This window comes from Rhinolophus sinicus, chromosome 1, assembly GCF_057876585.1.
Source record: "Rhinolophus sinicus isolate RSI-liver-muscle chromosome 1, RSI-T2T, whole genome shotgun sequence".
NCBI classification, from domain to species: Eukaryota; Metazoa; Chordata; class Mammalia; order Chiroptera; family Rhinolophidae; genus Rhinolophus; species Rhinolophus sinicus.
In genome coordinates this window covers 12,856,545-12,869,025 of record NC_142501.1, presented here as the reverse complement: position 1 = coordinate 12,869,025, position 12,481 = coordinate 12,856,545, and the positions used below count along the sequence as shown (strand labels likewise).

The following is a 12,481-nucleotide window of genomic DNA, read 5'->3' as shown; positions in this document are numbered from 1 at the left end:
CCATGATCCCATGAGCCAATCCTTTAAACTAAATCTCCCTCGATAGAGAAAGGGGGAGAGAGAGAGTTCTCAGCAACACCTTTCACACTCACGAGTTGGAGCAGGAAGAAAGAATGTCCTTGTACACCCTGGCCAGCCACTTGAAGCCTCTGCTTTCACAGCCTTGCTCACTCTTACCTGGGTAGGTTTCTAAAATCCTCCTCCATCTACTGAAACAGTCTTCAGTTAGGTACTCTAGTTAGTTACATCAACGTTAGAATTACGGGTTGTCTTCTGTGAAGTATTTTAGAGTTCCTCTTGTGGTCTGTGGTTACAAAACGGCAGGGCAGAGGCAGCCAGGGTTTTGAAGAAGGACTGCTCAGCAACTTAGGAAACTGCTGGAACTTTCCAAGCTAGGTCTGGAAAGAGTTGTTCATTTGAAAAGTAGGCTTCGAGACAGTTTGCTGGCAGGGGAAGGAAAAAAAAGTGGATTCTGCATGTATATGACTTAAAAATCTATTTTACGAGAGTGCTTAAAATTCTCAAACGATTTTTGGTTGGTACTTTTACAGTCGGTAATGTTTGTTTTGGGTCTTGCCTTGTGCTAGTAGGATGCAGAGCGCTGGAAGTGCGTTCTCTCATTTCCTCCTCGCACAGCTGCAAGGTGAGCGCTTTAGTTGTCCCCATTCTGCCGAGGAGGAAGTGAGGCACGGAGAACTCCTCCTGGTCACAGCCCTGGGAGGACCTGAGCTGGGATCTGTCTGTCTGTCCTAACTTTTCTCCCTCATTGCTTCCCCTTAGAATTGAAAGGGACCTGCTGGGTTTCCTTTTGATGAAAATGCCTGCGTCATGTGGAATGAATCTGCTCTGTATTTCTTCCTCCCCCTGCCCCTTAGCACGTTGGTCTCAACTTGGTGCTTGTCCTCATATAGCAGGAAGCTACCACTGCCTCTGTTATCGGGAGAGCCAAACCTCCCCCAGGAGCAGGAGAATTCCACTTATATTTCCGTGGCCAGAACGGGGCCACTGGGCCACTTGGAGACAGAGAAGCTAAATCCTGTGGGCCGTGACAAACTGAGTCAGCTCCAGGCGGTGGAGCTAATAAACATCTAGTGTCGTCCCGGGTGCATTAATACAAATACAAATGCAGTGAGGGCAGGTGAGTGCGTTCCCGTACTGCATGTCCAGATGGATGGCCCAGCTGCCCTGCGTCCCGATGGGATCCATCAGAAAGGTGAAGGCTCTAGAGATCGTGTCCTGAGTGGAATGGTCACAGGAACTGAGGACGTTAGATTGGAAGGCAGATTAAAGAGGGTCGTGATGCATTCTCAAAACAGTCAAAGCACTGCCAATTGGAAGAAAGGTTAGGATTTCTACACATCAGCTACTCAGGGATCAACCGGCCCAAAGGGTGAGAGTCTGTCATTTACAGTGTTATAAAGGTTTATTGTCCTGGTGAATGTGATGTCATCCTTCCTTCAGTCATGTGACAAACAGGTCTAGTAGAGAGAATTTGGTGACTCATGGACATAATTGCCACCTTTGTGTTCACAGCCTAATGGGAGACACAGACAGAAACAAAGAAATCAATACTATAGAGTTATTTTAACATCTCCACGAAACAGACCTCACAGTCGTCTGTGCAAAATGCTGCTGGCCCAGTAAATGAAGGGGCAGGCCCTCTGGGGGGTCAGGGCAGACTCCACAGGGAGGCCAGACCTTGAGCTGGGCTTAGGAGCCTGAGTTTAGGTAAGGAGGGAGCAGCACATCCCTGGAAGGAGGATGGCCTGCTCGCAAGCACAGACGCCTGAAGGACTAGAACTGGGGGTGCCAGCAGAGGCCTGGGCTGGTGGGAAGGGGCGTGGGGAGAGTGGCTGGGCTGGGTCTCCACCCAGCGTCCTGCCGACCAGACTTCCATGAAGTCCAGGTTCCATAGCGCAGCAGTCCCTGGGGAAGCCAGGGCAGCGGCAGTGAGAACACCATGAGGAATATCAGTCGAGTACCGTGGCTGCAGGTGACAGGAGACCCAGCCACCACGGGCCGGGCCCGCCACCCGGTGCTTTCTTACCTAACAAGAAGGCTGAAGGTCGGTGGTTTCAGGGGTGGTGTGACAGCTCAGGCTCTTTTGTTCTCGGTCCTTAGCATGTCGGTACTTTGTCCTGAGCTTGTCACCTCCTCGGCGCCAGGCCAGGGCACCCTGTTCCCATCCTAGCCTCCTGAAAAGCAAGCAAGGAAGGAGAAGGGGAAGAAAAGGCTTCCCCCTCCCTGAGCTGTGCCCCTGCGTCCCAGAAGGGACGCCTCCCGCCACTGCTGCCCAGCAGACACCCACCCCCTTTCTCCCCAGGATCAGAACTGGGTCACTTGCCCCCTTCTGGACCAGGCGCTACAAAAGGAATGGAATTGCTGCTTTGGGAGGGTGAGAAGGAAGGGGTGGCTATTGGATAGGCCAGGCAGGCATCTGCCACTGTGGGCCTTGCTGTGGTTCAGTGCCTGATTCCATCTTTCCGGCAGGAGGTTGGTCTGTCCTGAACTATCGGCATATTTCCTTCTGCCTCAGCAGCCACTCCTTTTTCCTCTGGCTGCCTCACTCCCTCCTGGAACCGTCAGCCTCCCGCAGGTCGCTGTTCTCCCCAGTCCCTGAGACTGACCCTCAAGCCCCTCTTCTCTTCTTCCCTTCCTCCTCCGTGATGATTCATCATCAGTTCATTCATTCGGCAACTGCCACACCGCTACCGGACTGTCCCTCCTCCACCTTCCCCAACCTGGCGACTCAGGTCTGTGCTCAGCTCAGGTGGCACCTCCTTGCTGGACCTTCCCGGTTCCTTCTGCAGGTGTTCACCCCTTGTCACCGCTGCTGCCACCGCACCCTGGACTGACACACCTGTCAGTTCACTTCGTCCATTTTGCACTCAGAATGTTTGTCCAGCGGTTACCCTGACCACTTTGGGGCCTCCTCAAGGGCAGGGATTCTGTTTTTCTTCATCTTGGCTTCTCTAGCACCTGGCACAGGGCTGGGCAAACAGTAGCAGCTCCAACTACTGTGGGAGGGCAGAGAGGTGGGTGCGAGGGGACTAGGCCGGCCGGAAAAAGGCATTTAGAAGGGAGGGTGGATGGGATAAGGGGGCACCAAGGGATGGAGGCAGATGGTGGGTGGGGAGGTGAATAGAGCTGTGGGTATTGCTTCTAGCAAATTCCAAACATCATATCGTTTTATTCATAAATATTTCACTGTCTCTAAAAGGAATGGAATGGGGTTATTATTTAACAACAAACAAACCATAACCACAATACCATTACAGACTTTAAAAAATTGTACAGATGTGTTTTTTAAAACCTGACAACGGTAAAGACTAGAAGGAAATCTTCACAAAGGTTTACTGGGGCTTCTTTGAGTGATACCAGTAGGTGACTTTTACGATGTACAGATGGCATTCAATAAACGTGGTCCAGAAAGGAAATGGCTGTGCCCTTGCTGTGGTGCCAGTCATGGGAGGAGCTCTCAGAAGAAGGCCTGCAGGAGCCACCGAGAGCTGATGCAACGTGTCACTGTTTCCTTTATCATGCTCAACTAGCTCCTGTGTGTCCCTCTCCCCTGGGTCAGTGAACCCTGCCCTAGACTTGGTCATAGTCTCGGCTGGGACTAGGTGTGCTGTTAGCATTGCCTTTAAGACAGTCCCTTACTATTTACAAACCATATTTCATTGAATCTAAGATACTGTGGAGTGTAAAAAGAAAAAGCTGTCAACAGAGCTGACAGGTCATCATTTGTGAGAAACCTCATATCAGAGGGTTTCAAGAGTGGAAAGGGGAGCTTAGTCGTGACACACCGTGAATGTTCTCCAGGGTGGGGTGTGGAGGGGACTCAGTGCTGAACTGGAGCAGCGAGGCCGTCCAGAGGCGGCCAGCCCTTCGCACGCATTGAACAAACCTCTGCTGTCCAGCCCAGCAGATAGCGGGCCCAGTGAGAGAGGTGCCCCCAGGAGCTCCAAGTCCAACCGAGGCAGGTGGAGACGTCCTCCAAGGGGGCAGAGCAGAGTGAGGGCTCACGGCTTAGGGCCACACAGGCCCTGCTTCTTCCGCCTCCAGTCCTGGGCTTTGGGCATCAGCTGCCCCCACATATTGTTGGTGGGGCTGTGGGGATGTGACACAGGAGGTACACCGAGCATCCTGCACAGCCTGACATTCCGTGAATGCCGGTTCTTTTGTCACTGTTACTCAGGATGTTACTGGCACAGTGCAGGATGACAGGTAACACAGTCTGTCCAGTGGGAGGCAGTGCTGAGGGCCTGGCCCTGGGGGAGGGCCTTAAACGATGAGCGGAAAATTGCCAACATGTCCACATCTCAGCCCTTGTGCCATCTCAGCGCCCGGCCCTTCCTGGCACGGCATTTTTCCTTTTGCAACATCAGCCTTCCACCGGATTGTAAACCTCCTGAGGGCAGGACCTGGTCAGTTGTGCTCACGTCTCCTGGGCCCTAGACAAGTGTTGAATGTGTTTAAGAGGCACATACAGTGGTTAAGAGTCTGGATTGGGGAACCAGGCCTCTTTGGGTTCAAATCTCTGCTCTGCAACTTACGAGTTGCATGACCAGGGGCAAGTCACGGACATCTCTGCGCCCCTCAGTTTATTCATCCTCCATCTGAGAGCTGTGAGGAGTGGTAACGGACTTTGTAAAGTGCCGGGTCCCATGCCTGGTGCATGCTTAGTGCCCAGTCCTCATGGTCGTCATTGTCACCTGTGAGCCGATGCCTGACTGAAAGGAGGAGAGGCATTCCAGGCAGAGGCGTGAAAGAACAAGTGGGCAGGACACAGCTGACTGTGGCCGCAGTCAGTCCCGAATGTCCTTTGGCCCTGAAGAGTTCCGGTTTTTGCCCTCAGGCAATGAGGGGAAGGGGGCCTGGGACAATTTTTAGACGGAAAAGTACCAGTTGGATTTATGTTTGAGGAGTGTGGAGGTGATGGTCCAGGCCTGGAGGAGGTAAGGGCCTAAAGCAGAGCTGTCACTGTGTCAATGGAGTTGGGGGGCAACTCTGAGCAGCTGGAACCTACAGGACTTGGAGACTGAATGTGCAGGGTGGGGAGAAGGTTCTCGGCTGCTCCCCTCCTGGCCGACTTGGGGAGAAGGAGGTCAGTGAGCCCCACATCCATGATGCTGACCACGGTGTCAGTGAGCAGCGCAGAAGTGGCCTCCTCCAAAGCAGTGGAAGGAGCAGGGTTACCCCTGTGGCTGGGAGGGCCTGCTGCCCCCCAGATACTCGGGGTCCGCTGGGGGTGAATAGGCTGGGACCACGGGCCTGGAGCAGCCGTGTTTTGGTGGCTGCTCTTTCTTGCACTTGGGCCAAGGCACGATTTTGGCACTTAGCAGTTACTGGTCACTGCTCTTGCTGACGTGGTACATACATTATCTGGCTGAAAAGTCTTAATGTCTGTGAAGCCGTCAGTCTTATCTGGGTTTGACAAATGAGAAACGGACACTCAGAGGGCTTGGATCCTTGCCCTTGGTCTCTAAGTAAAGAGGTGAGGCCAGACAGCTCTCATGTCTGTGCCTGTGTCCAACCTGACTGTGCTTTTGCCACCGTACTGAGCAGAGTCTCTGGAGCCGTCGGGGGGTGGTATCTGCACCAGGCCCAACGTGGAGGGACAGGCTCCCGAGCACACAGACAGGCAGGCGTCCAGTGATCAGACCCACAGGCTGGCCAGCCCGAAACAGCAGTGTGGCTGGGGGAGGTCTGCAGGGCCTGGCTTCCTCAGGAGCTGGGACAAGAGCAGAACTGCTCCTGGGGGCTTTGAAGGTTACCACCAACAGCTCAGAGGCAAGGAAGTCAGCTGTCATTCTCTTGGAACTGGTAACCACTGTCAGAGTTTTCATCCCCTTCTCTAAATAGCAAACTGAGTTACTTTTGTGGTTAAACACGAAAGCAAAACAAATATCCCCAGATTCCTGTGGGTTTAAATTTCTGCCCGTAATAGAACACACCTCCCCCGTAGAAATCTTTATTAAGGAAGTCATATATCTCTCCCAATCCTGCGGTCTACTGCCACACCTGAAGGAAGTGGCAAGTCACGGATGGGTAGGTTGGGCCCGTCCAGGTCAGCACATCTTTCTTCCTCTAAAATTGTCACCTGGGTCTTGTCTCTCTTCCTCTCCCCTTTCCTATTTAGGCTGACTGAAGCCCCCCTTCCCCTCCACCCCTGCCCCAGAAAACACTCCATGCTCTGAATGGCTCTGCCCACTGCTGGCACTCAGGCCTAAGGAACTGCCAGCTGTGCTCAGGTTGACAGCAGACGGTTCCAAGTCCTTCGGCACCCACCTTGGTTCTTTGGGATGGCTTTCCTGACTTCTAAATATCCCAGCTGCCCCTTTCCAGCCTACCTGATCACAGTCCCTTCTATAACCTTGTGTTCTCTCCCTCGGGAGAAGAGAGGTGTGCATCGTTTTCAGGGGTCACTGGGGAGTCATAAGGGGATCTGACTGAGGAACCACTGTGAGGCCTGCTGGTGGAGCCAGGGGTCCCGGAGGAGGGGGCAAAGGGCCTGAGTGTTCCAGACGACCCTTCTGGGGAAGCAGAGCTCCCTGACCCCTGATGAGAGATGGGGCCAGTGGCATCAGTGGCCGCTCCTCCCTTACCACAGTGTGACACGTCAGTTTCCTCATGAGTTGGCAATAATGTACACGTTATAGGGCTGTGAGGATAAATCACATTCTTCATGGAAACAGTTAACGGGATTTGGTGCTGCGCAGAATATAACTCGGGAAGTTAAAGCGTTACTGTCATGGAAGGGTCTAGCGGCCTGGCTGAGGGTGAGGGGGCCTTTGAAGATTTGGGGCACAGATGGAGACCGTCCCCTTCAAGCGTCAGAAAGTTCCCTCTGGGCTGCAGGGAGAATGGACGGGGAGGAGCGAGGCAAGAGGAGCCGAGGCGTCCGTCCGAGAGGGGGAGGGTGCTGGCCGGCTGGGTAGGGTGATGGGGAGTGGGTCGGATGGAGAGTCAGGCCAGTTAGAGGGAGTCCAGGAGTCAGGGATGACCAGTCCTTCTGGCCTGTGTGACGGGGGTCACTGAGAAGTGGCTTCTGAAGAAGGAGGAGGTTCTGCATGGGTCGTTAGCCACTACTCCCCGAACTCTCCAGAATAGGGTCCAACCCTCTGCTCAGAGGGGCACGTGTCCAGCTCTCGTTGTTTCTTCCCATTTGGTTCAGTAAGTGTGTGAGTCCCCAAGGGTGGGGAGTGTGACACAAAGAAGCCACACTCAGAACATACTTATAAAGTGAATGAGTCCGTCTTTCAGCCCTTTTAAGGGGAGCCTTTCCTCATCCCCTCCCCCAGCCATAATCTAGGGAATAAAGCAACCCACCCTGCTGCTGCGTCTCTACCTGATGCCTCAGCTGCCAGGCATGTGTCCTGGGCCACACTGGCATCCATCTGGCCACAGGACCCAAGGTAGAACCCAGGGTGGAATGAAGTCAGGCTAATTTCAAAACCAAGGTCACAGAAGCCACAGTTACCAGGAGCTGACCGTGCTGGCCCTGCCCAGTCACATGGCGATGGCCCCCCTCTGCCCGGACAGGCCCAGGCTCAGAGCCTCGGCCTCTTGGGCGCCATAGGGTGGGGACCGCGTCCATCGGGTCTGTTTTTGCATCCCCAGTGCCTGGTGCAGGCCTGACACATCTGTTTGGTACTCTGAGCCACAGCTTCCGCAGTGGTCAAGACAGTGCTTCTCCCAAGTCCCATGTGGCTGCTAATAAGAATTAAGTGACTCGATGGGACAATGTAGAGAACACAGTGCCAGGCCCATCTCGGGTGCCCAGAAAGCATCCATCATCCTCCCTCTCCATCTCTTCCACCCTACCCCCTCCCCACACGTCCCCACCCCACCATGTGAGTTTGTCATCGGGGACACCACACACCTTTGTGACTTGTGGTTTTTTCTCCTCAGAGAAAGCTACAGATGGCTCCCTGCACAGCGAGGATTGGGCCCTCAACATGGAGATCTGTGACATCATCAACGAGACGGAGGAAGGGTAAGCGGGCACAGTGGGGACGGCCACCTGCAGCGCAGCGTTGACCGCTGCGCCCTGCCTCCTGCCAGGGGCCCCCGTCCCCGGTCCCACTGCTTCTGCACAAAATCCAGGCCCTGCTTGGGGTCTTCAGGGTCAGGAGGGTCTGCAGAGGTTGTCTGAGCCCCACCCCACGCAGCAGTGTGGCATTTTAAACATTTTGGAACCAAGATCCTGTCTTACCCTCTCACTAGATGCATGAGAAGCCCAGAGATGCCAGGTGCGCAGCTGGCCAGCGGGCCCCGGGTGCTGCCAGCCCACGCAGCCTCGCGGCAGAAGTGCCGCCAGCCGATCTTCCTAGAACATCAGCGAGGCAGCCTCTTCCTAGGACAAGTCCAGCTTGCGACCTTTAGGATGAGGAAGCGGCCCTAAGCACACTTCTGCGTCCCGTAGGCTGGAATGTGTGTTAGGGACTCCCAGCTTTTCTCAGTGAGCAAGAACAGACTTTCATTTCCTTAAGATTTGAAATCAGCAGGGAGGGTTGGGGGTCACGGGGAGGGCAGTGAAAGTGAAGCAGAACTGAGAGGCTGATCAGTTGGCCTTTGCCAAGCGCTTCCGGTGCACGGTTCACGGTGTCCTGCTCATGCCGAGGAGTCCTGCCAAGGCACTGACGTGACATGGGGGCGGCGTCACCTCCCTGGCTCCTGGTCTCTGGCTAGCCCTCCCTGACCAGCTAGCTGTGTGACCTTGCGCAAGTCACTACCTCTCCAAGTCTTTCTCCTCCAAGGCCAAGCTCCTTTCCGGCCGTCCAGTCATATGCCCAGGGCCCTGCAGTGAGCAGACTGGGGATGCTGGCTCCACTGGCCTTCTCAGGAAAACTCCAGGATGGGTGGGGAGGGTTGTGCTGACCACAGCCAGCGGGACATGCAGCCCGCCGACACCTCTATTCTGGAAAGTCAGGATCGGCGGTTGGAGCGGGATCTCATTTCCCTCCTTTTTCATGGAGATGACCCCATTGGCCTGCGAGGGGTCCTTTCAGCCAGGCAGTGCTTTGCATGTAGAGGGGCAGGCGGGAAGCAGGTAGCAGGCAGGGAGCACCCAGCCCAGAGCCCCAGGGAGGCTGTGGGGGTCGGCGTCACACAGCCAAGGCCAAGTCGGGGACACAGTGGCTGCTGGTGCCTCCCATTGTCCCTCAGCCAGGCCTCTAGACCCATGTGCTTGCCCAGGCGCTAGGAGAGACGCTATACCTATGTCTGGACTCATAAGCATGATGGGAGGGCCACCCAGAGAAAAGGCAGGAGGCAGGAAACGTCGTGGAACCTATGACAAGGCCTGGGTCTTCATGAACATCGAGGCTGAAAGTCACCGCTGGGTCCTTGGAGAGGCAAGGCGCCATCTGTCTCCCTTGTAGACTTTGGCAGAACTGGGGCTCCGACTCCCTGAGGCGCGTGCTGTGGCTTTGAGCAGCTCCTGTGCTTCAGGCACTTCACGCGGCTCTAGGGAACCAGCAGTGAGCAGAGCAGACGTGACCCAGGCCTCTCTAAGCTTGTCGTCGAAACTTTCGTCTGTTGTCCACGCCCCCTGGGTTGTGGTCTTCTTGGCACCCATGTTGTACCCCTTCCTAGCAGAGTACGAGGCACACAGGCGGCCCACAGCAGTGGCACACAAGCCAGAATCCCTGGGTTCCTATGCTGTGGCCTTCTCCGGGCCACTCTCTAAGAGGTGGACACAAGTCCCTTTGAAGCTGAAGTGGCCCCAGGTGAGCAGCCCGTCCAGGAGCAGAAACCAGCTTCCCCCAGAACGAGCCCCGAGGGTGAGGAGCTGTCCCAGGGCCCTGAGTTGAAAACAGCTCCCACACTTCTAGGACGGGGCCCCTCCCCTGCGTGTCCTCTCCATCGCAGCCCCAACGTGGGGTCTGTCCCCAGGAGGGCTTTCCTGCCTCCTCCTCTTCTGTTGGGGGACCCACGTCAGGGTTCCTCACTCTCCTGACTTGTCCTTGGAGGTCAGCACTGACAGGCAGACAGACGCCTGGTCAGAGAGCAGGACAGGCCCCGGCAGCCACCTGCTGGCCTAAGATGTTGGCCCCGGCGGAGCAAGGTGTCCAATAGGATGCCGCCCCTGCCCTCCGGGAGGCGCCAGTTAGTGCCCTGTGGCAGCACATGCCAGGGAGATGGAGGACTAGGAAAGCGTCGTGGGCGAGGACATGGAAGTTGGGGGGCCACAAAGCCTTAAAGCAAGAGCAGTCGGTCGAGGCAACATGGATTTCACCTGTACGGGGCTGGGGGCAGGGGCAGGCGTGAGGCGTGGGGATGGCAGTGGAGTAACGATGGGACAGGGAGAACAGGCTGTCACCAAGGCCTTCGGGCCCCCTGTGCACTTAGGTGCATCCACCCTCCCTGCCACGTTTCAGGCCCTCGCTCCACCGCCCCCACGCTCGGTGTGGCCATGTATCAGTTCCTCCTCACCCAGGACCCTGCCCCAGGCTCTTGCCTCCACCTTAACCACTTCCCCTGCTCTGCCAGCTGGTGCCATCTCCACTGTCATGCTCAGCTGTCATGCCACCTCCTCAGAGAAGATTTCCCTGGCCCGCTGCCCCCGTCCCACGCCTATTCACTCTTACCGTAGGACCCGCTTAGTTCCCTCATTTATGCCCATCTCCCTGGAGCATGTGACCTTTGAAAGCAGGGCTGTGTGGTCTTGTTCCCCTGTATGTCCCCAGCACCCCACGTGGTGCCAGCACATGTGGGTACTTAAAAGACTTGAGTGGAAGAACGGATGGGTAGAGGAACCTGGCCAGGATGGGGCAATAGGACTCTGTGCCCACCTGTTATTGGTTCATATTAAACTTCAGTCTGTATACGAAGCCCGTGAGGCCTGGTAAGCACGCAGATCCCCTGAGAGTTTGGTTCACAGGGCCAAGTCAGAGCCTGGGGTTCTGCATTTTTAACAAACACTCATACCTCCCCCATAAGGTATTCTGGTGCACACACATTGGGAATCCCTGCCAAGTATTCATGATCTACTGGGAGGACTTTGGTGGGGCAGGTGGTGTGATTAGAACCTGATACCCAGAAAACAGAGGGGACCCAGGGAGAATGGTTAATAAGAGCCATTCCCTTTTCCCAGAGCCCCCTGATCTTAGACAAGCAGCCCCCCCCCCCGTGTCAGAGAAGGGGGCCCCATGCCTCAGCCAATCCTTCCTTTTGTCCTGCCCAGTCCCAAAGATGCCTTTCGAGCAATAAAGAAGAGAATCGTGGGGAATAAGAACTTCCACGAGGTGATGCTGGCTCTCACGGTGAGTGTCCTGTCTGTCCGTCTGTCCATGGACAGCCTCCATGGACAGGCACCATGGGGCTTCTCTTCCAAGGGCTGGGAAGGAAAGGTCCGTGGGCAAAGCGCCGTCCTCTCTATACTGCTGGAAGACACGGAGTGGCAAGAAGGGCCATTTGGAAAGACGTTCTCTCCAACCTGCTGGCATGGGGAGCTGGCACACTGAGGCCCCCATCCCTCCAGAACCAGTCGTGGAGAACTCAGGCCAGAGGGGCTGCTGGGTAATACAGACACTCAGTGAACCCAAGCTTCTCAGGGGCCAGAAAGCCTGGCAGGCCAGGTTGCGTTCTGATTGGCACTTGGACGCCCTGAAAAATGAACACAAAACAAATGCCAGTGGCTGAGGACAGTCTTTGCCCACAATAGGACAGGCCAGGTGTGAGTGGGCATTCTGGCTGTCAGGGTGGGTTTGGCTGGGGAGTGGGGACGAGAGCATTCTGTCCCAGCGTCCCCCACAGCACATTATATCCAGGTAAATGCGGCTGCACTGAAAAGCGAGTTCTCCTGCCAGGAACAGGAATAAGGAGTGGAGAGGGGAGGAGAGCAGCTTTTCCTTCAGCTGCAGGGTCACCATTTGATTGAAAGTTCTCTTTGGTTTCTACCCAGAGAGCCACCTCCCCTCCAGGCTGTATTCAGCTCAGAAACAGCATCAGGACAGGGTTCTGTGGGCACTGAGGCCACTCAGCGAGGGACCTCTCGCCAGCACACCGCCCTCTGCCCCCTCCAGCCCCCTCCCCAGTAACAGGGCCCCGCGCCCCAGCGTCGTCCCTGCTTGTCCATGTTCCAGGGTCTCATCTCAGGCGCCCTCTGGGACATAAGTGGAGTGTGAGCGTGGGGGGCCTGGGCGCTCCCCTTCCTCTCACTGGTGCTCACGGGTGCCTCACGGCCTCCAGGTCTTGGAAACCTGCGTCAAAAACTGCGGGCATCGCTTCCACGTGCTGGTTGCCAGCCAGGACTTCGTGGAGGGCGTGCTGGTGAGGACCATCCTGCCCAAGAACAACCCGCCCGCCAGCGTGCATGACAAGGTGCTCAACCTCATCCAGGTGAGCGACAGGTGGGGCGGGTGGGGAGCTCAGTGCCAGCTTCCTTCCCTGGCACAGAGCTCTGGGCCTGGCCAGGGAGAAAGATGCTGTGCCACTGCTGCTCTTTCTCTGTTGGCTTCAATCTGCTGCTCGT

The 12,481-nt window shown here is 55.9% G+C and overlaps 1 protein-coding gene across 3 annotated transcripts in view; it reads left to right on the top strand.

The window, feature by feature from the left end:
* TOM1 (target of myb1 membrane trafficking protein) overlaps window positions 1–12,481 on the top strand; it is a 34,144-nt gene that overhangs the window by 4,120 nt on the left and 17,543 nt on the right. For all 3 annotated transcript variants that reach the window (XM_074326278.2, XM_074326279.2, XM_074326280.2), the window contains exons 2-4: window positions 7,915–7,999; window positions 11,192–11,270; window positions 12,199–12,348. In XM_074326278.2, coding sequence (XP_074182379.2) covers window positions 7,915–7,999; window positions 11,192–11,270; window positions 12,199–12,348 — 314 coding nt within the window. The remainder of the gene's footprint in view (window positions 1–7,914; window positions 8,000–11,191; window positions 11,271–12,198; window positions 12,349–12,481) is intronic.